The sequence below is a fragment of the Oryctolagus cuniculus genome, chromosome 21, assembly GCF_051225735.1.
Source record: "Oryctolagus cuniculus isolate XC-2025 breed Fujian yellow rabbit chromosome 21, ASM5122573v1, whole genome shotgun sequence".
In the NCBI taxonomy this organism is placed as follows: Eukaryota; Metazoa; Chordata; class Mammalia; order Lagomorpha; family Leporidae; genus Oryctolagus; species Oryctolagus cuniculus.
The window spans coordinates 20,574,955-20,602,876 of NC_142887.1; the positions used below are offsets into that span (position 1 = coordinate 20,574,955).

The following is a 27,922-nucleotide window of genomic DNA, read 5'->3' on the forward strand; positions in this document are numbered from 1 at the left end:
CGCCGCCGCCGCCGCCTCCTCAGCCCGGGTCCCCCCGCAGCGTCCCCGCGGGCTCTGAGGCGCTCAGCCGCACTGCATCATGGGAACGCGGAGCGGAAGCGACAGAGTCGACCGAGGCAAAAGGAATTCTCTTAAAGGGGACGCGGCGGAGGCGAGTGCGCGTGCGCGCGGGCCGGCGCCCCCTGTAGGTGCCGACCGGCCCAGGGCGTCCCGTACCCTGCTCCGTCGCCTGCTGCGTGGGCCTGGGCAAGTGACTTGGGCTGCCTGAGCCTGGGTTTCTCCCTCTAGCGCCGCCTACCTCACAGGCTTTTGTGAGCGCTCACTGAGCTGAGGGGGCGCGCACACGGCCGGCCGGCGGCTGTCACTCTGCGTGCGGGGCGCCGGAGGGAAGGAGGCCGGGGCGGCAGGCTGACCCCTCAGCTGTCCTCACAGCGGCCCTCAGCCTCAGGTCAGTAGCCCTCCGAGCCCCGCGGTCCCCATTTAGCTTTTGGACTCGCGAGTTTACCGGAGACGAGGAAGTGATGGACTCATACTTTTTCTGTCAGGACCGTCTCTGGAGAGCGCCTGGCTTTTGGCGCTTTTAATCCTGACACAGGATGGAAGGACCCCGGTGTGACAGGGGGAGAGAACAGAGGTCCCAGAGGGGTCAGGATTGGAACCCACAGCCCCGCCGTCCGGTCTGAGCACTTAAGATGGGCTCCCGCCTTGACTTTTCCACATGCAGAGAATTAAACCCGGGAACGTGTGGTAAACGGGACTCGCATCAGAGGAGAATCTAGGACATTTGTCATAGCGGAAAGGAACACTCTGGGGCGGGCATTGGCGCAGTGGTTAAGCGGCTGCGGGGGCGTCCGCATCCCGTATCGGAGTGCCTGGGTTCGAGTCCGGGCTGCTCTCCTCATTCCCGCTTCTTGGTCATGCACACCCTAGGAGGCAGCAGCTGATGGTCCAAGTACTTGGGCCGCAGCCGTTCACGTAGGAGTGACTGAGTTCCAAGGCTCCTGGCTTCTGCGTCTACTCCCCAGCGAACCAGTCTGTAGGAGATACGTCTCTCTCTGTCTCTCTCATCACGTATGAATGGTGGTATTTAGGGATGAGTGTTGATCCTAGCAGTTAGGGTGCTGTTTGCAGAGTGCTTTTGTTCAGATACCTGGCTCTGCTCCCAATTCCAGCTTCCTGCTAAGACAGACTGGGAGGCAGCAGCGATGGCTTCAGTATTTGGGCTTCTGCCACCTGCATAGGAGACCTTGCCGTGTACACCCCCCACCCCGGCTCCAGTTGCTCCAGCCCTGGCCCTTGCAGGCATTTGCAGAGTAAACCAGTGGGTGGGAGCTCCCTCTGTGTCTATCTCTGTCTCTCTGCCGCTCAAATAATTATTAAATGGTATTTAAATGGCAACTTTCACTTTAGAGTTGATTGTTAGAGCAGCAATGCTTCATTTTCATATTCTCAAAGAAATTTTTATACAATATCACGGGTCTCCAGGTTTGAGTCCCAGCTGTGCTTCCAATTCCAGCTCCCTGCTAATGTGCATCTTGGGAGGCAGCAGGTGATGGCTCAAGTACTGGGGTCCCTGCTGCCCATGTGGGAGACCTGGGTTGAGTTCTGGGCTCCTGATCAGCCCCACCCATTGCAGACATTTGGGGAATGAACCAATGGGTGGAAGATCTCTCTTTGTCTGATGGTCTCTCTCTGTCTCTCTTCCTTTAAAATTTAAAAAATACATAAAATATATAATAAAATATATAAATAAAAATAAATAATTTAAATGTTTTAAAAATGTATACAATATTATCGCAGTCCTATACAAAAGGATATATTTGCACATACATACATTTGTTTGTGTGAGTGTATTCATTGTTTGAAACAAAAAAGCATAGAAGAAAATAACCTTCCAAATGTTTGTGGAGATATCTCTTAATGGTATTGATTTCTATATTTTTACTTATTTTATTTCTCTTTTTTGTGCTTATCAAATTGTCAAGTACTTCTTTTGTAACTGGAATAAAACAAAATAAATGATTTTTTTTTTTGACAGGCGGAGTGGACAGTGAGAGACACAGAGAGAAAGGTCTTCCTTTTGCCGTTGGTTCACCCTCCAATAGCCACCACAGCTGGCCCGCTGCGGCCGGCGCACCGCGCTGATCCGAAGGCAGGAGCCAGGTGCTTCTCCTGGTCTCCCATGGGGTGCAGGGCCCAAGCACTTGGGCCATCCTCCACTGCCTTCCCTGGCCACAGCGGGAAGAGCTGTGAAGAGGGGCAAACGGGACAGAATCTGGCACCCCGACCGGGACTAGAACCCGGTGTGCCAGCGCTGCAAGGCGGAGGATTAGCCTAGTGAGCCGCGGCACCGGCATAAATGATTTCTAAAGTAAACCAGGACCATCATATTCTGGATTGTGTAATGCCTGTAGCTATTCTCTCCTAGGCTTCAGAAGGCAAGCAGGAAAGAGCCCTGGCTAAGTATGACCTTGAATCTAAGAACTCAGCCTTATAGGAACTTACTTATCCCAGAGGCATCCTGCAGTCCAGATACCCCCTCATTTCCTCATTTTGGGGGATGTGTTTAGGTGTGTTAATGCCATTGTCTGAGTCCTGCCATTCTTATGCAATTGTTGCTTGCAAAGATAAAAAGAAAAAAGTGCTGCCAGAAACAACTGGGAGAGGAGTCAGCTAAGTGACCAATAGGACTCTGTTAGGTGGAAGACTCCGTGCTGATTGTAGTGATTCATCTTGTAGTGTGCAAGGTCCTGCAGCATGTTATCTCCAAAGGGGTTCAGTTCCCAAACCTAGAAAATGTGGCACCTAGATGTGGGGACATGGCAAACACAGACTTACTGGATTAGGACAAGCACAGCTAAATTGTTGGGAGCTTTTAGGATCCTCCACACAATTCCAAAGGTGGAGTTTGTTCCTTTGAGCCCAGGTGAAGACCTTCACAGGTTAGAACACAAAGGAAGCCGGTGCCATGGCTCACTAGGCTAATCCTCTACCTGCAGCGCCGGCACACCGGGTTCTAGTCAAGGTCCGGGCGCTGGATTCCGTCCCGGTTGCTCCTCTTCCAGTCTAGCTCTCTGCTGTGGCCCGGGAGTACAGTGGAGGATGGCCTGAGTGCTTGGGCCCTGCACCTGCATGGGAGACCAGGAGGAAACACCTGGCTCCTGGCTTTGGATTGGCGCAGCGCCACTTGGGGGGTGAACCAACGGAAGGAAGACCTTTCTCTCTTTCTCTCTCTCTCACTAACTCTGCCTGTCAAAAAAGAACACAAAGGAGGCCAAGATTATCACTTAATGCTCAGAGGGTTCATGGGCTGCATTCTCTACTAAGGCCATACACTAGGCAGGAACGTCCTTTTGAGCTTTTTTTCCTCTAGTTACTCGACATCACTTACTACATTCTCAAATTTTTGCTCTGTGTGAAGCCCAGGACACAAAGTAATGTAACTGTCCTCAAGTTGTCTATACATGTTGCTGACACACCCTCGTGTGGGATACAGTTGTGATAAGGGGAAGCTGCTTGAAACCACACTGGAGGACCTCCTAACGCAGACTTAGAGATTCTATAGAAGATTCCTAGAAGGAGAGCTTTTTTTTTTTTTTTTTTTTTTTTTTTTTTTTTTTTTGACAGGCAGAGTGGACAGTGAGAGAGAGAGACAGAGAGAAAGGTCTTCCTTTTGCCGTTGGTTCACCCTCCAATGGCCGCCGCGGCCAGCACTGCGGCCGGCGCACCGCGCTGATCCGATGGCAGGAGCCAGGAGCCAGGTGCTTTTCCTGGTCTCCCATGGGGTGCAGGGCCCAAGCACCTGGGCCATCCTCCACTGCACTCCCTGGCCACAGCAGAGGGCTGGCCTGGAAGAGGGGCAACCGGGACAGAATCCGGCGCCCCGACCGGGACTAGAACCCGGTGTGCCGGCGCCGCTAGGCGGAGGATTAGCCTAGTGAGCTGCGGCGCCGGCCTAGAAGGAGATCTTTAGGTTGAGTTTGTAGGACCAGCAGGAGTTAAGCAGAGGAAAGAAGGGAAGGAGGTTTCAGACAAAAAGGACAGCAGGAATGGTAACCCAGACAGAACACAGCTTGGCTACACTGTGACTGGAGTCGCAAGTTCCTGTAGGGAAGTTAGGGAGAAGGGGCTGGGGCTGGGACTTGCAAGGCCTGGTAGGCCTTGTTGTGGAAATCAATTCTGTTGAGGCAATGAGTAAACTGAAGGGTTTTAAAGGGTTATAATGGGATGAGACTGTCTCAGTAGAAAATGGCAGCTGATGGATTGGAGAAATGGAGAAGGGAAGGAGACAGAGCTAATTTGACCAGCCGACAGCTGCAGGAGAGTAGGAAGGAAATGGAGTGACAGTGGAGGGGAGGAGAGATGTGGCAGTGCCATTGTGGGGGAACTTAGAAAAAGTGAGAAATAACTAAGGGGACAGTATAAGAAGAGTACAGGATAATTACTGTGTAGGTCCTCTCCTGTGACTTAGTAGATCCTTATGTAAAAAAAAAATCTACATTATCCTGGGCTGATGCTTGGTTTACCAGTTATGATGCAGTGTATCATATTGGATTCATGGGTTCAATACCAGTCTCCAGCTCTTGACGCTTCCTTCCTGCTAATGCATACCCTGGGAGGAAATGGTGATGGATGAAGTTGCCACCCACAAGAGGGATGCAGGATTGAGTTCCTGGCTCCCGGCTTTGGCCTAGGCCCAACCTTAGCCCCAGAGCTTTTGTGGTTATTTGGGGAATGAACCAGTGGATAGACCAAGAGCTCTTCTGTATCTCTCTGCATCTCAAATAAATAAAATTTTTATAAAAATTACATTATCCCTGAACGATTTTGGAGTTACAGTCTTAGTTTTCCTTTCTTTTTAAAAAATATTTCTTTATTTATTTGAAAGGCAGAGCTACAGAGAGGCAGAGAGAGAGAGAGAGAGAGAGAGAGAGAGAGAGGAGGTCTTCCATCCGATGGTTTACTCCCCAGATGGCTACAGTGATTGGATCTGGACTGATCCAAAGCCAGGAGCCAGGAGCTTCTTCCGAGTCTCCCACATAGGTGCAGGGGCCCAAGGACTTGCGCCATCTTCTACTGCTTTCCCAGACTATAGCAGAGAACTGGATTAGAAGTGGAGCAGCTGGGACTCAAACCGGCACCCATATGGGATGCCAGCACTGCAGGCGGCAGCTTTACCTGCTACATCACCACGCCAGGCCATAGAGTCTTACTTTTCTAGAGGAATATGATAGTGTGTATTCAGGGGAGCAAAAGGTAAGACAGAAATAGATCCAAATGGCCCATTGACTAGCAGGTTACACACAAAAATAACAGGATGGATTGGAAGTCATGGCAATGGGTACAGGGAGACCAGCAATCTTCCAAACAAGAGATATCTGTAAGGGCTGGCACTTGTGGCTCAACCAGTTAAAGCTGTGGCCTGCAGTGCTGGCATCCCATATGGGTGCCTGTTCAAGTTCTGGCTGCTCCACTTCCCATCCAGCTCCCTGTTAATGTGCCCAGGAAAGCAATGGAAAATGGCCCAAGTCCTTGGGCCCCGGCACCCATGTCGGAGACCCAAAAGAAGCTCCTGGCTCCTGGCTTCAGCCTGGCTCAGTCCCAGTCATTGCAGCCACTGAGGAGTGAACCAGCAGATGGAAGATCTCTCTCTCTCTCTCTCTCTCTCTCTCCCCCCTCCCTCTCCCTCTCCCTCTCCCTCTCCCCTTCTCTCTAACTCCATCTCTTAAATAAATAAATTTTAAAGAGAGAGACCCCTGTGGCCCGATGTACAGTGATGAAGATGAAGAGATACTTAAGGAGTTAAGAATTTACAAAGAAAGGAAATCATAGGATGTGATGGATTGGATCTGGGGGTTGAGGAAGAAGGAGCATCCAAGTTGACTCCCTGGTTCCCTGCTTGGGGAACTGGTTTGGGCAATGGCATTCCAAGATGGAGAATAAAGCAGCAGGAACTGATCAGTCTAGAGAGGGAGGAGCAGATCCACAAGGGATGGACACTGGTGAGGTAAGATGTGCATGCAGGACAAGGAAGGATAAGAGATAGGACAGCCCTAGGCTCCATGTGACCTCTCCACTGAAAACAGCGCTCCGAGTGCGTGAGCTAATGCGGTGAACGGGCATTCCGCACATACCTGAGACAGGACTGCTCTTGCGTCAGGGAGAAGCTTTCACTTAAAATATATGGTGGCTTGATAAATATTCATCCCTGACACAATGATAAAAAAGGTACAAATGAGCTTCTCCTTGGATTTATTAATGAGCTTATTTACTTACATTTAAGGATTATTTTATTTATTTGAAAGACAGAATGACAGAGACAGTGGGAAGGACAGAGAGAGAAAGAGATCTTCCATCTGCTGATTTACTCACCAAATGGCCACAGTGGCCAGGGATGGGCCAGGCTGAAGCCCAGTGCTAGGAGCTCCATCCAGTAGCAGGGGCCCAACTATTTGGGCCCAGCTTCCGTTGCTTTCCCAGGTGCATTAGCAAGGAGCTAGAATTTGAAGTGGAGCAGCCAGATCTCCAACTGACGTTCAGATATGGGATGCTGGCATCTGAGGTAGTGGGTTAACCTGCGTGCTACAATGCCAGCCTCTCTCCTTGGATTTAAAAGAAATCTTTGACCTTGGCTGACTGTTCAGACTTAATGCAGGGTTGGGCATTTGGCACAATGGTTAAGATGCTGCTTGAGACACTGGAATCCCATAGTAGAGAGCTGGAGTTCAAGTCATGGCTCTGCTTCCAATTCCAGCTTCCTATTAATGTTCATCATAGGATACAGCAGGTGATGGCTCAAGTAGGTGGGTTCCAGTGACCCATGTGGGAGACCTGGATGGAATTCAGGCTCCTGGCTTCAGCCTAGGCCAGACCTGTTGCAGACTTTGGAGAGTAAACCAGTAGATGGCAGGTTTCTCTCTCTCTCTTCCACCCTTACCCCCTCTCTTGCTCTCTCTGCTTTTCAAATAAAATTAAAAGAATTAAAAAGAAAATTTAGAGTTAATGCACTCCTCACAGCAAGCCATTTACTCTCTACCAGAGAATAGATCAAATAGATTTGTAAATTCTTACAAATAATAATAATGATTAACACTGTGGATAACACATTCCATGAACCTGAACAGCTGGTTTTCTGCCTTTCCCTGTGACGTCAGTCCTCTTTTGGCATCCCAGCAAAATGTTTCCTTTCCTGTCAGCTCAGTCATGAGCGTCTCCCAGGTCCTGGCCCTTGGTAGCAGTGGGCAGAAGAGGAAGAGGTGAGGGAGTAGATAACAGTGGAAAAATGAGTCATCTTGGAGAAACTGGTCCAGGCTGGCAGGCAGAGCTGTAGGCTGCGTCATGGTGGAATGTGTTCCTGGCCATAGCTCCCTGGATCTTTCTAGCCTCTGCCACTGTATTTATATGATGGGATGAAATTGAACAGTTCTGCTAATAACTAGTCCATGCCGGGGAGGAAGGGGAGCAGCAGCAGCTGTAGGGAGGTTTAGAGAGACTTTGAGATTGAGGGGGTGGAGATGAGAGGGGAGGTTCAGAGAGCTTTAGGGAAGCAAGTGCAAGTGTGGGAGGCTGAGAAGACAAAGATGAAGATAACTTAAGATTTGCAGCCTGGTATGTGTGTAATTCTCCTTTGGTGGCTTCTGAAGAGAGAGCAGAAAACCTTGAACATTGTTTTTGATTATTTTTAGATAAGGAAGGAATTGATGTTTCTTTGAATGTGGCCAAACAGGTGGGAACACAGCGCTAGTTTTTTCTAAGGCTGTTTCAAGCAGTGAGAAGACTGAATTTATTTATTTATCTATCTATCTATGCTAACTTGGTATATTCTGCAATGGAATCCTCAAACAGCATTTTTTAAAAGATTTGTTTATTTATCTGAAAGGCAGAGTTAGAGATAGAAAGAGAGAGAGAGAGGAGGTCTTCCATCTGCTGGTTCACTCCCCAGATGGCCATAACCAAGAGCTTATTCCAGGTCTCCCACATGGGTGCAGGGGCCCAAGCACGTGGGCCATCTTCTGCTCCTTTCCCAGGCCATTTGCAGAGAGCTGGATTGAAAGGGGAGCAGCACAGACTTGAATCAGAGCCCACATGAGATGCCGGCACTGCAAGCGGAGGTGTAACCTACTACGCCACAGCAGCAGCCCCCTCAAACAGCTTTTCATAGAAGGGTTTCCTTGTCTTGGATTCATCTCCTCTCCCCCAGTTTCCACCTCTTGACCCTGACTCTAAAAAGTTGTGAACATGGTGTGCAAAATATTGTACCTGAGCATAAAAGTCTCTTTGTTCTGAGTAAAGAACCCAGGAGGCACTGTCCAATAAAACTTTCTCCAGTGATGGGAATAGTTTCTAAGTATTATATGGTAGTCTTTAGCTCCATGACGCTTTTGAGCATTTAAAACATGGCTATTGCAACTGAAAAGTTAAATTTTTAATTATATTTAAGAATAATTAATTAATTTGAATTTTGGTAGCCAGATGTGGCTTGTGGGTACCACATAGGACAGGACAGAAGTTCATCATTCTCAGTGGTCTACAAGCCACGCCCAGAAAGGTCAAGAACTACTGGGACCAATCCCTTTTCTTTTACAGCCCTATTGTGTTGACACGTAGTAGATGCCTAAACACCTGTTGATTTTACTAACTAGTGTGTAAAAAAAGAGTTCTACTGGCTCTAGAAAAGGGGTACTAAAGTACAAACTGGCAAATGGGCTCATCAAGTTCCCCAGATTTTATTTTCTAAACCCCAAATTTCTGTCCCTTAACTCAGAACTTTTCCCTAAATGTTTTTACACCCTGTCAAATAACTTGGAATCTTACTCTAGGGCATAGTGAAACAGAAACACAAGCAAAAGGTAAATGGGGTGTGAAAAGATTCGTAACACTGCTAAGAATGGTTTCTGAAGCAGCAAAAGGACACATTTATTTAATAGGACCCTACATTTTTTTACCCAAATCAGTTTTGTCCTAAGCAGATTTTCAGTGAACTGTGTGCTGCCGAGGAAAACAGATTTCTTAAAGGTAAAAAAGCAAATATGAGCCGGCGCTGTGGCTCACTAGACCAATCCTCTGCCTAGTGGCGCCAGCACACCGGGTTCTAGTCCCGGTCGGGGCGCCGGATTCTGTCCAGGTTGCCCCTCTTCCAGGCCAGCTCTCTGCTGTGGCCAGGGAAGGCAGTGGAGGATGGCCCAAGTGTTTGGGTCCTGCACCCCTTGGGAGACCAGGAGAAGCACCTGGCTCCTGCCATCGGATCAGCGCAGCGCGCCGGCAGCAGCGGCCATTGGAGGGTGAACCAACGGCAAAAGGAAGACCTTTCTCTCTGTCTCTCTCTCACACTATCCACTCTGCCTGTCAAAAAAAAAAAAAAAGCAAATATGAGAAGTATCTGGAGGTTTTTAGAAGTTATAAAAAAACTAAGAAGCTTTTCAGCCACACATCCCCCAGTGTTAACACGTGCACAGTGGCTGAATTTCCTTGTGTCTGGCGGAGGCTCCCTCTCCCCCTCAGCCAGCACATGTGCAGGGCTTCTGTGAATGTCACATTGACAAACATTCCCTGGAGCCAGGCAGCTGGGAACCAGTTCTTTTTTGGTTGTTATTTCGCCTGTCTGCTGGGCTGCTAGTTCTTGCTGTGGCACGATCCTTGAAGGTACAGGCAGGAAGCCAGGCTTTTTTTCTCTCACAGTAAGCTAAGTTGCAGCCCCAGCTCCGAGAGCCCAGGGTTGTGATCGTGGCTTGTGGGACTTGGGTGGCTTCCCCACCCCCTGCTTACTCAACATGGTTCATTCATTCAGCTGATATTTACTGAGTCATGGAAGTGCCTGGCTTTGTGCTAGATATTGAATGCTACAAACATAGAACTGAGTTAGACCTAAACTCTGATGTCACACCATTCACAGACAACCAAAGAAGCATTACAACCAAGTGAGATATAGTCAGTCCTCCATAGCTGTGTGTCCCACGTCCATGGATTCAGCCATTGAAAATGTCTGAAAAAGAAAAAATTCCAAAATTTTCCATAAAGCAAAGCTTGAATTTGTCACACCTTGAGTGCTAGGCTGAATCCATGTGAATGAAGTGATGTGAAGGCTCTCCCTGCTGTGCCTCCAGCCCTCTCAGGTCTCAGTCTCCCTTCAGCACTCTCCTTTGAGCATTGTTCAGCTCACATCTTGTTCATATACTGCATAGTTAGGCCTACAGTGGTTGCATCTGTACTCAACATGTAGACTTTTCCTTGTCATCATTTCCTAACCAGTAAGAACTGTTTACATTTATTAGGTTTTCTAAGTTACTTGGAGATGATTTTAAAGTATACAAGAGGGAGTATGGGCATTTGGCCTAGTGGTTAAGCCACTGGTTGGGACTCATATACCACATTGCAGTTCCTGGGTTTGATATTCAAATCCATATCCTAATTCCATCTTCCTGCTAATGTGTACTGGGAGAGGCAGTGGTGATGGCTCAACTAGTTGGGTCCTTACCACCCACATGGGAGATTTGGATTGAGTTCCTGGCTCCTGGCTTTGACGTGGCCCAGCCCTGTCTGTTGGAGGCATTTGAACCAATGGGTGATATCTCTGTCTGTTCATCTGTCTCTCCAATAAATTGAATAAATAAATACATAATTTTTAAAATAAGATGGACTACCTCTCAATGTATTTTAAAATAAATATACAAGAGAGTATGTTTGTGGCCGGCGCCGAGGCTCACTAGGCTAATTCTCCACCTAGCGGCGCCGGCACACCGGGTTCTAGTCCCGGTCGGGGCACCGGATTCTGTCCAGTTGCCCCTCTTCCAGGCCAGCTCTCTGCTATGGCCCGGGAGTGCAGTGGAGGATGGCCCAAGTGCTTGGGCCCTGCACCCCATGGGAGACCAGGAGAAGCACCTGGCTCTTGCCTTCGGATCAGCGCAGTGCGCCGGCCGCGGCAGCCATTGGAGGGTGAAACAACGGCAAAGGAAGACCTTTCTCTCTGTCTCTCTCTCACTGTCCACTCTGCCTGTAAAAAAAAAAAAAAAAAGAGTATGTTTGGGTTATATGCAAATACTATACTATTTTATATAAAGGACTTGAGCATCTGTGGATTTTGGTATCCTCAGGGGCACTGGAACATACCCCCCACTCCTCTGGGGATTCTGAGGGCTGAGTGAATGTGCTGTAAGAAATACAGTACAAGGTAGTCCTGCTGTATGTATAGGCTGGTATTCAGGGAAAGCTTTCTGGAGGGAGTGGCCTGTAAACTGGACCTGAAGAACCGGATGGTGTTAAGCAGGTACATAAAGAGAAAAGAAAAGCATGCCAGGCAAAAGGAAAGTGCAAGAAAGCTAGGAGGACAGAAGAGAGCTGGGTGCTTTGTGAATTCATTCAGCATAGTGAGCACATGGGGTAGCAAAGGAGCTGTTCTTTCTTACTCCAGAGCTACAGCCGTGGAGACTTACTGGAAGATGCCCCCGTGTAAAGCAGAGCCCAGCTGGGTTGGGTTGCACATGTGAGCCCTAAATAGTTCAGCTGCCCAAAGGAAGTTGCCTTTGCTGTACAGATGCTTATTGTATATGCCTGAATAGGGTGATTGTAAAGGAGAGGCAATGCTCAGGCCTGGAGGTGGAGGGGCCTGCGAGGAATATGGCCTCACAGTCCCTGAAGGAGAGCCATGCATAGCAAGAGGATGCTAAGGGAGCCACATAGGACTCAGTGGAAATCCAATGATCCTTCCTGGTTTGATGAAGAAGGGCTTTGCGGGGAGCTGGGTTCAAAATACTGGGGTTTTTATTAATATCTCTACTTCCTCAAAAGCTTAGTGCAACCAATGGCTCTCAATGTCCATCCACTGAGGACTTGTTATATGGGCAGTGGGTCATTCTGGAGGCAATCTCAACCACTTGCACATGCTTGCCTTGACCTTCAGACCTTGCCTCCAGCAGCTTCTCCTCATCTTCTACTTCCCTTCCAGTCCTCTGAGACCTGCTAGGCCTGGAATCCTGCACGTTGCTTCCCCTAGGTCTCTGCTCTGGCTGTTTCCTTTTGCTGGAAGAACATGGTTTCTTTCTCCACCTCGACCTCCCCAGTCTTTGCCTGGCCAAGCCTTCAGCTCCCTGACTTAGTGAGGTTAGTGGTGCTCAGAACTCTGTGTTCTAATCTAGAACTTTGCTCTAAGTTTATACTGCTGAAAGGTCTGGTTGCCTTCCATTGCTCCTTTTCCACTCAACAATATTTTTTCTATATTTTATTTTAAAATTTATTTGTTTTCATTTTATTTGAGAGAGGGAGGGGGGAAAAAGAGCTTTGATTTGCTGGTTCACTCCCCAAATGCCTGTAAATAGTTAAGGGTGGGCCAGGTCAAAATCAGGAACCTGGAACTCAATCCAGGTCTCCCATGTGGGTACCTGGTACCCAAGCACTTAAGCCGTCATCCGTTGCCTCTCCATATGTGTTAGCAGGAAGCTAGGTCAGAAACAGAGGGAACAGGGTCTAGAACCCGCACTATGATATGGGATATGGGCATCACAATCCAGGCCTTAACTGCTGCACTACTTATGTATGATTCCCTTTAAGTATCTTCATTGGAGTGGTGTTATATCTCCAAATTTACATAGGGAAAATGGCTTTGTTTATTTTCCAATCTAGAATCCAGCAACATTTCATTCCTTAAAGTAGAATAAGGGTTCCAGTGGTCTGGGCAAAGAAGGTTGAGAGTTTTTTATTTTACTTTTCTATAATTTATTGAATTTTATTCTATTTTTGAGAGGCATAGAGACAGAGATAGACAGTGAGCGTGAGACACACAGAAAGAACTCCCATATGCTGGTTCATGTCCCCCAAATACCTGTAAGAATGAGAACTAAGCCACGAAGAAGCTGAGAGCTGGCAACTCAATCTAGGTCTCCCATATTGGTGGCAGGGATCCAGCCACTTGAACCCAATTACTTGAGCCATCACCACTGCCTCTCAGGGTGCCCATTAGCAGGAAGCTGGAGTGAGAAGCAGAGTCAAGACTTAAATCCAGGAACTCTTATATGGAATGAGGATGTCCTAAGTGGCAAGTTAGCCACTGTACCACATGCCTGCCCCTCCACAGGCTTAGCCCTGAAGGTCTGGTTGCTACCCACACTTTCTACCCTACCACACACAACTGCTCTGTAGCCAGGCTGACTTTCCCTTATCTGTCAGCCTGGTTCCAGCTTCAGATATTTGAACATCCTGTTTCATCTTCCTGAAAAGCTCCCTGCACTTACCCTTGGCCTGGTTTCCTGCTCTAGTAGGCTGCTTCTTAAATGTGGAATCTTAGAAAAGTCTTCCCTGTTTCCCAGGCTAGAGCAGAGCCCCCATTAATAGCTCTCATAGCAGCTTATCCCGTATCTGTCGAAACTATAATCATATCCTGCGTGCCTTGTTGTTCAACAGGCAAAATGTAAACTCTGTGAGGACTGGAGCCATGTCTGACTTACTTGGTGTATGGGTGCAAGTGCCTAGATATTGGCTTTGTACCAATAAATGTCTTTTAAAAATGAATAAGTTATTGTGCTCGCTTTGGCAGCACATATACTAAAATTGGAATGATACAGAGAAGATTAGCATGGCCCCTGCGCAAGGATGACACGCAAGAATGAATAAGTGACTAAGAGACAACGTGAGAACTCTCAAGGCTTATCCTCTAAATGACCCAAGCACTTAGGCAGGAAAAATTAAATAAGCAATGGAGCTTCTCTTGAGCAGAAGCCAAGGGAAGTCCATCTCTATGTGGAGCACCTAGATCAGAGCCTGGCCTGTTGTAAATGCTCAGAGAATATTACTAGCTGAATAAGCATTCCCTTTTCCATCTACACATATCCCTCCCTCGATGGTGATCTCATCCAGGCCCATGGCTGTAAATGCCATCTATAAACTGATGACTCCCCAGATTATAACTCCAGCCTGGCCCTCTTCCCAGAACTCATATATTTAACTGCATATTTGACATGTCCACCTGGAATGTCTACTTGGCATCACAAACTTATCATGGCTCAAACAAAACATTTTGTTTCCCATGCCCACCTTACCCATCTCAATCTTTCTTTTCACCGTTCAGGCCACAAGTGTAGCTAGAGTCATCCTTGACTGCTCTTATCCCATCATATTCTGCATTCAAATTCATCACAAACTGTCAGCAACATCTTCAGAATGTACTTAGAATCGGATCATCTCTCATCCTGTCTCTGCCAGCACCACACAGGTCCAAGGCCCATCACTTCTCACCTGGATTGTTCCAATAGCCTCCAACTGGCCTCTCTGTTTCTAATGGCTTGCTCCATGCTCCATCCAGTAGCCAGGTCATCAAGTCTTGGCTCAAATGGCACCTTCTCAGAGAGACCTTAAAACAAGAATTCTTCACCCTGTCACTTGGTTTTCTTATTGTACTTTATCCACTGCACTTACCAGCATCCCTAAATATTTTTCTTGTTTATTATCTTTTATTCTCCTACTGGAATATAAGTTCCATGAAAAGAGAACTTCTCAGCCAGCGTCGCGGCTCACTTGGCTAATCCTCCACCTGCAGCGCGGGCATCCCGGGTGCTAGTCCCGGTTGGGGTGCCGGATTCTGTCCCAGTTGCTCCTCTTCCAGTCCAGCTCTCTGCTGTGGCCCGGAAAGGCAGTGGAGGATGGTCCAAGTGCTTGGGCCCTACACCTGCATGGGAAACCAGGAGGAAGCACCTGGTTCCTGGCTTTGGATCAGCGCAGCGCGCCAGCCATGGCAGCCATTTGGGGGGTGAACCAACGGAAGGAAGACCTTTCTGTTTTTCTCTCTCTCTCTCATGGTCTAACTCTGCCTGTCCAAAAAAAAAAAAAAAAAAAAGAAAAGGAAAGAGAACTTCTCCTCTTTTGTTCTCCTTTGCATCCCCAGCATCTAGGACAGTGCTTGTCTCATTTAAAAATATTCAGTAATATAAATCTGAACCAATTCTAGTTCTGCTTCTGCAGAGTCAGATTTTCTCCCAATCAAAATGAAAATGCCAGAAATCAGGCACCAACCACCTGTCCCTTTATTTGAAACCCTAGAATAATTTGAGGATTAACTGGAGACCTCTTTGCATGTAATTACAGAGTGACACTGAGGTTATCTACTGAGTCAGAGAGGGCTCCTCAGCTCCCAGGGCAAACTGCAGAATCCAATCCTGTACTGGAGCTAATGTGATCTGTTATAGACATTCCTCCAGATGGGCTTTGAGTTTGGGATCTGTGACATTTGGACTCAGTCCATATTACTTAGGGTGGTTCTCAACTGAAGTGAAGAGTTTTCCCTCCAGTAGATAATTGACACAATCTGCAGACATTTTTGTTTATTTAAATAGGATGTGCAACACGATTGGCATCTAGTCGGTAGAGGTCAAGGAGGCTGTTAAACATTGTTAAATAAAAGTTGTAGGAGGCCAGTGTTTCAGACTAAGCTCCTGCCCTAGGCCCCAATAGGCCAAACTAACAATCACAATGGAGGAGCCGGTGCTGTGGCGCAGTGGGTTAACACCCTGGCCTGAAGCGCCGGCATCCAATATGGGTGCCGGGTCTAGTCCAGGCTGCTCCACTTCCTATCCAGCTCTCTTCTATGGCCTGGGAAAGCAGTAGAAGATGGCCCAAGTCCTTGGGCCTCTGCACCCACGTGGGAGACCTGGAAGGAGCTCCTGGCTCCTGGCTTCGGATCCGCGCAGTTCCGACCATTGCAGCCATCTGGGGAGTGAACCATTGGATAGAAGACCTCTCTCTCTCTCTCTCTCTGCCTCTCCTCTCTCTGTGTAACTCTGACTTTCAAATAAATAAAAATAAATCTTAAAAAAAAAAATCACAGTGGAGTCACTCATACTACGGTTCCACCTTACCAAAGCTAAATTGTTAATTGGCCTTCCCAGAAATCAAGAGAGATAACAGCCAAGTGTCCCAGGCTAGTGACAGCACAATAATGAAGTTTCCTCTACTTTAATCCTTTTTTAAAAAATTATTTATTTATTTATTTATTTGAAAGGAAGAGTTATACACAGAGAAAAGAAGAGGCAGAGGGAGAGAGAGAGGTCTTCCACCCACTGGTTCACTCCCCAATTGGCCACAATGGCTAGAGCTGAGCTGATCCAAAGCAAGGATTCAGGAGCTTCTTCCGGGTCTCCCATGCAGGTGAGGTGCAGGAACCCAAGGACTTGAGCCAAATTCTACTGCTTTCCCCTGCCACAGTAGAGAGCTGGATCAGAGTAGGGCAGCCAGGACTCGAACCAGAGCCCATATGGGATGCTAGCACTGCAGGCAGCGGCTTTACCCACTATGCCACAGTGCCGGCCCCAGTAATTTTGTTTTTTTGACAATGTCTTCAAATGCACATGACATCTCCTCAAACAAAAAATATTTTGGGTTTTAAATGTTAATAAGCACCAAAGTTGAGAAGTCATGGTTTCAATAACACTAATGAAAATTGATAGCTAGTGCCATTAACCTTTGCCATGTGCCAAGTACTGTACTACATACTTGACTTGTACTATCTCACTATCTCCTGATTGTCTCTGAGAAACAGACTGTTACAATCCCCATTTTACAAATGTGGAAACAAACGCAGAGGGATGGACTCACTTGCCCAAGGTTGCATCCATTAGTAGGCGGCAGGGCAGGGATGCATACCCTGCCTTCAAAGTCTGCCTTTCAATATCTGCTCTGGGTGGCTCTGCCCACTGATTGGAAGCAGAGGGGACCTCTTTGGCCCCTCTGGATGTGCCTGACTTAATCTGTTGTCCTCATGAATAGCAGAGTGTTAGTCTAGTCAGGCGATGCTTGGCTATTGGCCAGAGGTGAGGGTTCTCTTCCAAGTTGTCTCAGCCTGTCTGGCCTTGCTCTCCCTGCACTGCAGTACAGTCCTTGGCACCAAGGCTTAGCTACCTTGCCAGTCCCAGGCTAGTGCCAGTCCTTCTTTATGGGGAAGAAGCTTCTGGATTTAGGCCTAGGCCTTATACTCTCCCATAGGGCCCCTCCTGTCTGGGTGGGGGTCCTTGAATCAATTCTGGAGTTGCAGGGTTATCTCACACTTCCTTTCAGATAAGGGTGAGTTGGAACTCCTAGGCCAGGAAAGGGCCCGAGGTCCCCAAAAGCTTGAAAAGTGATTATCGGACAGGGTTGAGAACAGAGCCATCCTGGGCACTGGTGAGGTGGAGGTGGAGCAGACTGTTGTCCTTGCTAGCTAGTTTGTGCATAAGGAAAACTGCAGGCCCTGCAAGGAATCCCTCAGGCTGCTTGTGAAGAGCATCTCTGAAGGGCTTTCTGAGGGCCTTGGGAAAGTCTCATAGCCAAAGAGGAAAGGTGATTCCATTCAGGGGAGATCAGGGCAGTCAAAGACCATGCTAGAGTCAAGTTTGGAGTGTTGCTGGCTGAATTATCCCAAAATACCCATCCTTCCATCCATCCACCTGTCATCTGACATGTAGTTCAGGTCCCCGTAAGGACTCAGTCTACAGGCACTCTATTCTGAAACACCCAATCATTTTTCTCTAGGAGGTTGGTATAGCCCAAAGATTCCATTTACCACATTAGACTGTGGAGTCAGCCCAGGATTCAAGTCCCAACTCTGTCACTTCCTAGCAGTATGACTTTACACAGAGGACTTCACCTCTCTGAATCTTAGTTTCCTCATCTGTGTCATAAGGACCAATAGTTCTTAACTCATGGAGCTGTTGTTAGAATCCAAGGAAATAATGGGTCCAAAATACCTAACACATGGTAGCAATAGCTACCATTTACCATATTTTGGCTAGGTCTTTAGATGTATTCTTTTTTTTTTTTTTTTTTTGACAGGCAGAGTGGATAGTGAGAGAGAGAGACAGAGAGAGAAAGGTCTTCCTTTTGCCGTTGATTCACCCTCCAATGGCCACCACGGCTGACGTGCTGCGGCTGGCGCATCGCGCTGATCCGAAGGCAGGAGCCAGGTGCTTCTCCTGGTCTCCCATGGGGTGCAGCACCCAAGCACTTGGGCCATCCTCCACTGCCTTCGCTGGCCTGGAGCGACAGAATCCGGTGCCCCGACCGGGACTAGAATCCGGTGTACCAGCACCGCTAGGTGGAGGATTAGCCTATTGAGCCGCGGCACCGGCCTAGATGCATTCTTTATTTTGTATTTTAATTTTTTTAAAGGTTTATTTATTTATCTGAAATTCAGAGTTACACACAGAGAGAAGGAGAGGCAGAGAGAGAGAGAGACAGGGAGAAAGGTCTTCCATCTGCTGTTTCACTCCCGAATTGGCCACAATGGCCGAAGATGTGCTGATCTGAAGTCAGGAGCCAGGAGCTTCTTCCGGGTCTCCCATGCAGGTGCAGGGGCCCAAAGATTTGGACCATCTTCTACTGCTTTCCCAGGCCATAGCAGAGAGCTGGATCGGAAGAGAAGCAGCGGGACTTGAACCAGCACTCATATGGGATGCTGGCACTGCAGGCAACGGCTTTATCTGCTATGCCACAGCGCTGGCCCCTTAAATTTTTGTTTATTTAGAGTTGGGCATTAGATACAATGGTTAAGATACCACTTGAGATCCCTGAATCCCACTCCTGTTTGAGTCCTGGCTCCACTTCCATTTTCTGCTTCCAACTAAGGCACACCCTGGGAGTCAACAGTGATGACTCAAGTACTTGGGTCTTTGTCACCCAAGTGGAAGACCCAGACTGAGCTCCAGACTGTAGGGTTTGGCCTGGTCCAGCATCAGCTGCTGTAGGCATTTGGAGAATGAATCAGCAGATGGAGATCTCTATCTCTCTTCTGCCTTTCAAAAAAAGATGAAAAGATAGCAAAAAGAAAATGCCATAAATATTTTTTATGGGGCAGGGGTTGTGGCACAGTGGGTGCCTAAGTGGATATACTTGGGAAACCAGCATCCCATAATCAAGTGCCTAGTGTCAATCTGGCTACTCTACACTTCCAGTCCAGCTTCCCACTAATGCATCCTGAGAAGCAGTTATTGTGGCCCGAGTTCTTGGGTTCTTCCCACCCATGTGGAGACCTAGATAGAGTTCCTGGTTTTGGCCTGGCACAGCCCTGGCTGTTGCAGGCGTTTGGGAAGTGAACTAGCAGATGGAAGATTTCCCCTCACCCTGCCCTGTGTGTATGTGTGTGTGTGTGTGTGTGTGTCTGTCTGTCTGTCTCTCCCACTCTGTCACACTGCCTTTCAAATAAATAAATAAATAAATATTTAATTTAAAAAGATACTTCTTGGAAAACTCACTTCCCATATTGGAGTGACTAGGCTCAAGCCCAGTTCCACCTCAGATTCTAGCTTCCTGCTAATGTGTACCCTGGAGGGCAGCAGATGATGGCTCAAGTGTTTTGGTTCCTACCACTCACATGAGAGGCCCAAACTGAGTTCCAGGCTCCTGGCTTCATCCTGGCTGTTGTGGGCATTTGGGGAGTGATCCAGCAGATGGAAGATCTTTCTCTGTCTCTGAAATAAAATAAAAATAAATTAATTAAAATTTAAAAAGGACCCAATGGAATGGTTCTGATCAGCAAAGAATGGAATGCTTTTGCCTCCACTTTCTCCCTTTTTCTCACAGAATCCCCATATCTGCAATGTGCTGAACTCTCCCTGATGCCAATCAAAACTGCACTGGGGTGGGTGGGTGTTGTGGCCCAATGGATTAAACCTTCTCTTCCATCCCATATGGGAGTGCCAGTTTGAGCCCCAGCTGCTCCACTTCGCATCCAGCTCCCTGCTAATGTGCCTGGGAAAGTAATTGGGCCCCTGCCACCTATGTGGGAAACCCAGGTGGAATTTCAGCCTTCATTTGGGGAGTTACCCAGTAGAAGGAAGATTCTCTCTCTCTTTCTAAATATATATATATATATATTTATATATATTTAAATATATATATACCCCTCTCCCTCCCCTTCTCCATCTCCCTCTCTCCTCTGCATTTCAAATACATAAATCTTAAAGATTAACTGCACCAGATGCTATCTTTGTGCAGCTCTAAGTAAGGCTTTTTGGTGTTGCACCCATTCATTTATTCAGCATTCATTCAGCAAGCATAAAGTGCCAAGTGGTGTAGCTTCATGCTCCATTCACTGCCAAAGTATGAACCCCATGACATCCAGGGGTAAGCCAACTTGTCTGATGTGCTGGAAAGAGCACTAGGTTTGGTATCAAACTAGATAAGAGGCTGCAAATGAGGCCCACAGGCCATATTTAGACTGAGCAGAGTTTCAAAAAGTGATTGTAACCAACACTTTAGGGTGAGGATAGTTTCCATAAAATAACCCAGATTTATTTATTTTTTTTAATGTTTTATTTTATTTGTTTGGAAGGCAGAGGGACAGAGACAGAGCACTCCCAAATGCTGGCTCACTCCTCAAATGCCTGCAACAGCTGGAGCTGGGCCAGGCCAAAGTCAGGAACTAGAAATTCAGTCTGGGTCTGCCACATGGGTGGCAAGGATCCAAGTACTTGAGTCATCACTTGCTGATTCCCAGGGTGTGCATTAGCAGGAAGCTGGAATCAAAAACAGAACTGGGACTCAAACCCCAGGCCCTACGATATGGGTCATGGGCATCCCAAGCAGTGTCTCAGCTGCTACACTGAATGCCAGCCCTATTGATCCAGATTTCTTCCTTTCTTTCCTTCATATTTATTTATTTTATTTCAAAGGCAGAATTACAAAGAGAGAGGCAGAGACACACACAGAGAGATCGCTTCCATCCACTGGGGATCCATTTGGGTTCACAACTGCCTGGGCTGGGCTAGGCTGAAGTCAGGAGCCAGAAACTTCATCCAGGTCTCTCATGTTGGTGGCAGGACCCAAATGCTTGGGCCATCCTCCACTGCTTTCCTGGGTGCATTAGCAGGGAGCTATATCAGAAGTGGAGCAGTTGGGACTTGATCCAGTGTTCATATGAGATGTCAGTGTCCAGCTGCCGATCCAGATTTCTAATCTCGCTTTTGTATTTATTTATTTATTTATTTATTGACAGGCAGAGTGGACAGTGAGAGAGAGAGACAGAGAGAAAGGTCTTCCTTTGCCTTTGGTTCACCCTCTAATGGCCGCTGCGGCCGGCACGCTGAGGCCAGCGCATCTGCATCGCGCTGATCCAAAGGCAGGAGCCAGGTACTTATCCTGGTCTCCCATGGGGTGCAGGGCCCAAGGACCTGGGCCATCCTCCACTGCACTCCCTGGCCACAGCAGAGAGCTGGCCTGGAAGAGGGGCAACCGGGACAGAATCCGGCGCCCCGACCAGGACTAGAACTCAGTGTGCTGGCGCCGCAAGGTGGAGGATTAGCCTAGTGAGCCGCGGCGCCGGCATCTTATCTCTCTTTAAAACTAGGAGACTTTACAACATGGAGTCAGCATTCTTAAATGGCAAAATCTGCCTAGCACCTCTGAAGGGGGGTTCTTTTGCTTACCACCATCCCCACTATTCCTTCTTGTGCCACTTTCCTCATCTTAACTCATTAATGTTACCTGCTTGGTAGCAGGTTAAGCTGCTGCCTGCAGTGCCAGCATCCCATTTGGGCATCAGTTTGAGTCTCGGCTGCTGTACTTCTGATCCAGCTCTCTGCTATGGCCTGGGAAAACAGAAAAAGATGACCCAAGTCCTTGGACTTCTGTTCCAACATGGGAGACCTGGAGGAAGCTCCTGGCTTCTGGCTTCAGATTGGCATAGCTCTGGCCGTTTTGACCATTTGTGGAGTGAACACTAGATGGAAGACTTCTCTTTCTTTTTCTTTCTTTTTTTTTTTTTTTACAGGCAGAGTGGACAGTGAGTGAGAGAGAGACAGAGAGAAAGGTCTTCCTTTGCCGTTGGTTCACCCTCCAATGGCCGCCGCGGCCGGCGCACCACACTGATCCGAAGGCAGGAGCCAGGTGCTTATCCTGGTCTCCCATGCAGGTGCAGGACCCAAGCACTTGGGCCATCCTCCACTGCACTTCTCTGGCCACAGCAGAGAGCTGGCCTGGAAGAGGGGTGACCAGGACAGAATCCGGTGCCCCGACCAGGACTAGAACCTGGTGTGCCGGCGCCGCAAGGCGGAGGATTAGCCTAGTGAGCCGCGGCGCCGGCCTGAAGACCTCTCTTTCTCTCCCTGCCTCTGCCTCTGCCTTTCAAATAAACAAATAAATATATCTTTTAAAAAGTCTCTTCAAACTCCCAAAGCTATGATACTGGAGGGATTAGTATCCTGTTGCCTAGCAGCTCCTTGGGGATGGTAGTGTAACTGATCCTGGGTGTGTATTTCAAGCACCCAGATGCTGTGCAGTGCTTTTTTTGTAATAACCAGGGGATATTTGTTGCCTGCCCCACTGTGGGGTGAATCGATCACTAGGCAATGAGAGGCCGGTGCCGCGGCTCACTTGGCTAATCCTCCGCCTGCAGCGCCAGCACCCCGGGTTCTAGTCCCGGTTGTGGCACCAGATTGTGTCCTGGTTGCTCCTCTTCCAGTACAGCTCTCTGCTGTGGCCCGGGAAGGCAGTGGAGGATGGCCCAAGTGCTTGGGCCCTGCACCTGCATGGGAGACCAGGAGGAAGCAGCTGGCTCCTGGCTTCGGATTGGTGCAGTGCCGGCCGTAGCAGCCATTTTGGGGGTGAACCAACAGAAAGAGGAAGACCTTTCTCTCTGTCTCTCTCTGTCTAACTTTGCCTGTAAAAAAAAAAAAAAAAAAGAAAGAAAAGAAAAAGAAAAAAAATAGGCAATGAGAAAGATTCTGCAGAAATGAGTGATAAAAAAATGAAAAAAGCAGAAGAGTTTTTGGTTCCTAGAAACAATAGCATACTGCAGAGTCTTTAGGAGCTAAACACAGGCCAGAAAGACCCTAGTTTCCAATGGCATCTTTCATTTTTAAAAAAAGATAGCATTGAGATGAGCGCTATAAACACAGGAGATGCTGGAGAAGGGCAGGTGCCACAGGGGAGAGATGCCTATCCTAATTTTTTAATAGCATCCTGTTATCTGTTAGAAAGCCTCAACATCGTTTCATTCCACACTCCTTTCCTTCAAAGTTATAGATAAGCTATGGATATTTTTAAAAAGATTTTATTTATTTATTTGAGAGGTAGAGTTACAGACAGTGAGAGGGAGAGACAGAGAGAAAGGTCTTCCTTCCGTTGGTTCACTCCCCAAATGGCCAGGACTAGAACCGGTGCCAATATGGGATGCCAGCACTGGGGGCAGAGGATTAACCTACTGCGCCTTGGCGCTGGCCCAGATATAGATAGATTTTTAAAGATTTATTTTATTTATTTGAAAAGTAGAGTTACAGAGAAAGAGAGAGAGAGAGGTCTTCTACCCACTGGTTCTCTCCCCAATGGCCGCAACAGCTGGAGCTGAGCTGATCTGAAGCCAGGAGCCAGGGGCTTCTTCCGGGTCTCCCATGTGGGTGCAGGGGCCCAAGGACTTGGGCTATCTTGTACTGCTTTCCCAGGCCACAGCAGAGAGCTGGATCAGAAGTGGAGCAGCTGGTACTCGAACTGGAGCCCATATGGGATGCCAGCACTGCAGGCAGTGGCTTTACCTGCTACGCCACAGTGCTGGCCCCTAAGCTAGATATATCAACCTAATTCTGATGTCATTCGGACCTGGAGCTTATTCATTTATAAATGGCATTTTCTTGGTAAAATCAATTTTCTAAATCTGTAAAATTGGTGACATAAAATCTGGTATCTGGGGTGGGCCTTGTGGCACAGCAGTGAGAACCCTGGCTCTTTTGGTATCTATCTAGCTTCCTACTAATGTATCCTGGGAGACAGCAAGTGATGACTCAAGTGCTTGGGCCCCTGCCACCCATGTGGGAGACCCAGATGGAGTTCTGGCTCCTGGCTTCAGTCTGGTACAGCCCTGGCTGCAGGCATTTGGGAAGTGAACCTGTGCAAGGAAGAACTCTTTCTCTGTGTCCCTCTACCTTTCAAATAAACAAATAAATCATAAATTTGTCTTTAAAAGATCTGGTATGTTTTTAATTAGAGGCATATTTTTTGAGTACCTACTACATACCAGACATTGAATTAGATGCTGAAAACAAAGCACAGAAAACACGCAGGGCAGACAGACAATAACCAAGGAAATCAATACAGAAGCTAATTTCTCTGATGGGATAAACCAGGCACACACAATGGAGAGAATAAAGGGTGGCAGAGAGTAACTGAAGGGTGTCAGGGGAGGTGATATCTGAGCTGAAATCTAAATGAGGAGACTGCGGAGGGCAGGCAGGAGGAAGGTGGTCCCAGGCACAGCTGTTGTGGGGAGTAACTGAAGACAGCGACAGCTACTCTTAACTTGGACTCAGTAAACAGCTGCTATCCTAATTATCTGAGCCACTTCCTCAGCCCTTTCTAGCCAAAAACCGCAAAGCTGTCTAAGCCATAGATCAGAGGCATAAGTATATAGAAGGGAACTTCAAAAAGCTTTTGAAAAATTGGAATTAAAAGATGTTAATTTTGGTTGCAAAAAAGTTCCGAGATTCACACAGGTTTTTCATAAGCTACATCCTCCGTAAATGTTGTTGCAGACCCTTTGTACGTGTAGATTTCAATTTTTCTGTGTGCTAAAATAAATGTTTCTTTTAATTCCATTTTCCTGAACTTTTATATAAATACATATGTATATAGCACCCAGAGGTTCAGGTTCTGGCATCACATGATTCCACCGCTCTCAATCTTTTTCTCAAGATTTGTTTATTTGAAAGGCAGTGTTACAAAGGGATAGGGAAAGGCAGAGCGAGATCTTCTATCCGCTGGCTCATCCCCCCAAATGTCAGCAAAGGCCTGGCCGAAGCCAAGAGCCTGGAACTCCTGCGCACATGGGTGGCGGTGCCCTCCCGGGCACCGCAGGGACAGGGCGCCCACGCCTATGCCCAGGCCGGTGTAAGCACTAGCTCCCCTAGCTGGAAATGGAGCGCTAGAAAAAGCCCCTCGGGTTGAGTGGCTGCCCATGCACCGTTCCTGGGGAAGTCCTGTTCGCCTCTCTTCCACCGCGGGGCTCATGCCTTGGTCATTAAGAGGCTCGGGCTGATGAAGAGTAGGTGGACAAGAGAAAGACGCAGGAAGGCTCTGGTCACTCCCCTGTGAGGGCCCGTGGAGAGTGGAATGAGACCATGCGGTATCTGGTCCCTCACATTTTTTGAAATCCGATCCGAGGAAGTCTTTCCGTGAGGCGAGAGGCCCCCTGGTCAGAATCGTTGGAATCCGTACTGAGGGCGGGGCGGGGGTCTGCGGGGTCCGAGCGCTCCTCTAACTTCTTAGACTGCTTCCGGGAGTGCGGAGCGACCCCTCAGGGCTGCGAAACGACCCCGCTCGCCCGCCTCCCGCCGGCGCGGGGTGGTCCTGGAGACCCGGCTCGGCCCCACCTTCCGGGCGGGTGGGCCCCGCCGCGTGAGGCCCATTGCCCGGGCAACCGACGCCGTGAGCGGTGCATTGTGGTCTGCAACAAAATGCAAGAGAAAGATCCTGGGGGAACCATTGAGATCGTGGGCCAATGGGAGAATTCCGTGGGCTGCTTTAAGCCAATAGGGACGTGAGGTGGGGGCGGGGCTGGAGGGGAGTAGGGCGGGGCCTGGGCACTAGGCGGTGGCTACTGGCGTGGGGCGGCTTAGATGCGCCACGGCTTCGCTAGCGACGCTGCCTCTTGCCTGGCCTGAGCGGTGTCAGCACCTACCCCAGGAGACCGGTCCGGTCGGTCAGCCCCAGCTCCACGGTGAGAGACTCGGGACGCCGGGGGGTCCTTGCTGCGTGGCTTCCTCTCGCATCGGACTTACCCTGCCATGCGTTCGGCGCGGCCCTAGGGTCCTGAGAAGTGGGCTGGGGGGCGTCGTCCCGGGATGGCGCGGCCCACACCCCAACCCCTCACTCCTTGTCGGGACCTCCCTCCCTCCCCCGCAGGTAACCATGTGCGACCGCAAGGCGGTGATCAAGAACGCGGACATGTCGGAAGAGATGCAACAGGACTCGGTGGAGTGCGCCACTCAAGCGCTGGAGAAATACAACATCGAGAAGGACATCGCGGCCCACATCAAGAAGGTGAGCCGGGGCCGGGGCGCGCCGCCCTCTTGGTCCCTCCGCCCGGGCCCGGCGCCCGCAGAGCGCGGGGCGGCTCGGGTGCAGAGACTTCCAGAAAGGACGCAGACGAATCCTGCGCTCCGGTCGGAACCCCAGACCCTCGGCGCCCGAAGTGTTTGGTTGTGTTTTGTTTTTAAATGGAGCTCGGCGGGGGGGAAGCGCCACCTAGCAACGGTCTCCAGGCTCGGAGAGCCGCGGTCCCCGGCGCGGGGATCTGTCTGGGCGTTTGCTCGGGAGCCGGAGCTGCGGGGGCGTCTGCAGCCTGCAGCCGGGCGGGAGCAGAGCAGAGCGCCAGCCCTCCGCGGGGGAGGGGCGGGGGGCTGGCGCGGGGGCTCGGCAGCCGGCAGCAGGCTGGCCGGATCGGGCCCTGGTCGAGCTCTGTTTGCTGTGGGGCAGGCGGCCGGCAGCCTAAGCCCTGGAAGGTTCCCGCAGAGAATGGGAGAACAGAAATAAATCAAAAGCGGCAGGGCGTGCATCTAGCTTGTAGGGACCTCTTACTATACTTAGAGACATTAACACTGCGTGTGCTACGAGGGTAATACAATAACGTGGAATTTTTAAAAGTTTATCTTGATGCAGTATATTTGAAGTCAATGCAATTTTTAAATCATACTCATTGCAGACTCCTTTCTTAAGTGTTCTATAAGAGTATGAAAATTTTATATAACTTGCCACAACGACGTGTAAGGATTTTAGAGAAGTATTACCTTGGTGGCTCTGCTTGCGTAGTCACCTAGTGACGAATTTAACTAACCCCAGTGCCCCTTGGGGTGAAGGGGGAAAGTGTGTTTCTGCAACTCATTATCCTTGAGTACCAGTTAGTAGATGAGCCGCATCTTAGTAACGTGGAAACCAGGACTGGTTAGGTTACAATTAAGGATAAAATGTGGCCGATTCGCTGTCAGAGTCTGCTGCTTCCAGCATTCTTACAGGAACAGTGGAGTGATTGACTTATCCCCTTAAATTGTGATGCGAAGCTTTGTGGTTTGGATGTTACTTGGAGCTTTGTCCTTCTGGAAGTCTTGTTTTCAGTGATGCAGGAGCGCAGTTAAGAATCTTTCTGATAAGGAATGGGTTCAAATGGATTATTTGGCTGAAATTTACCTATTTTTGGTGCATGGTAAATAAGGTATAGTTCTGTTTGCACAGAATGTGAACTACAACTGAGGTTACCTCCTGCCAGTGACTATTATTAGGTGTGAAGGTATAGTTACCATTACAACAAAGCCCCATTTTTGAGATTGACCTTTCTGCTTTTGACCTCAACTCCCATGCCCATCTTAGCTCAGATTGTAACTGTTTGCATTAATGCATTGTGTAGGCGATTTGGAACTGGGGAACATTCTTTCATTCTGAGAATCTGCAGATGCTAAATACCTCCTTTCTGCCTCTCTAGGCTCTGACTTACCCAGAAGGCAAACTCTTCTGGTTTAGCACTAAAATTCTAGTATTTTCTTTTGTTTCTTTCCCAGGAGTTTGACAAGAAGTACAACCCCACCTGGCACTGCATTGTGGGGAGGAACTTCGGTAGTTACGTGACACATGAAACCAAACACTTCATCTACTTCTACCTGGGCCAGGTGGCCATTCTTCTGTTCAAATCTGGTTAGAAGCATGGACTCTGCCACAAACCCAGTGATCCATCCAAAAACAAGGACTGCAGCCGAAATTCCAAATACCAGAGACTGAGTCTTCAGCCTTGCTAAGGGAACACCTCAATCTTTGAACCTTTATTGTGTTTTGTACAGGGCATTCTCTGTACTAGTTTGTTGTGGTTATAAAGCAATTAGCCAAACAGCTTACATTTGTATTTATTTTCTATTCCATACTTGTCTTCCCCATGTTTTTTTTTTTTTTTCTCTCAGTTCATTCCTTTAAAAAATAAATCTGTTGGAGATGTGTA

The 27,922-nt window shown here is 48.5% G+C and overlaps 1 protein-coding gene and 1 non-coding gene across 3 annotated transcripts; both read left to right on the forward strand.

Annotated features, from left to right (window-relative positions):
• Positions 1-103: 103 nt before the first annotated feature.
• Positions 104-27,922, forward strand: DYNLL1 (dynein light chain LC8-type 1). Of its 2 annotated transcripts, none has more exons than XM_017349497.4 (3): positions 104-448; positions 25,843-25,980; positions 27,492-27,922. In XM_017349497.4, the coding sequence occupies exons 2-3, from the start codon at positions 25,849-25,851 to the stop codon at positions 27,627-27,629; spliced, it is 270 nt and encodes an 89-aa protein (XP_017204986.1). In that variant the 5' UTR covers positions 104-448; positions 25,843-25,848; the 3' UTR covers positions 27,630-27,922. The 2 variants fall into 2 exon arrangements, with proteins under 2 accessions (XP_017204986.1, NP_001075487.1); NM_001082018.2 differs by lacking the exon at positions 104-448 and adding an exon at positions 25,566-25,657 and having other exon boundaries at positions 27,492-27,807.
• LOC127484772 (U6 spliceosomal RNA) lies at positions 13,510-13,617 on the forward strand. Its single transcript, XR_007911982.1, has one exon. It is a non-coding gene; the product is annotated as a U6 spliceosomal RNA (small nuclear RNA).

Coding starts and splice junctions, on each gene's coding strand:
- DYNLL1 (XM_017349497.4), top strand. CDS start 25,849: ATGTGCGACCGCAAGGCGGTGATCAAGAACGCGGACATGTCGGAAGAG. Junction 25,981..27,491: donor TCGCGGCCCACATCAAGAAG/GTGAGCCGGGGC, acceptor TTTCTTTCCCAG/GAGTTTGACAAGAAGTACAA.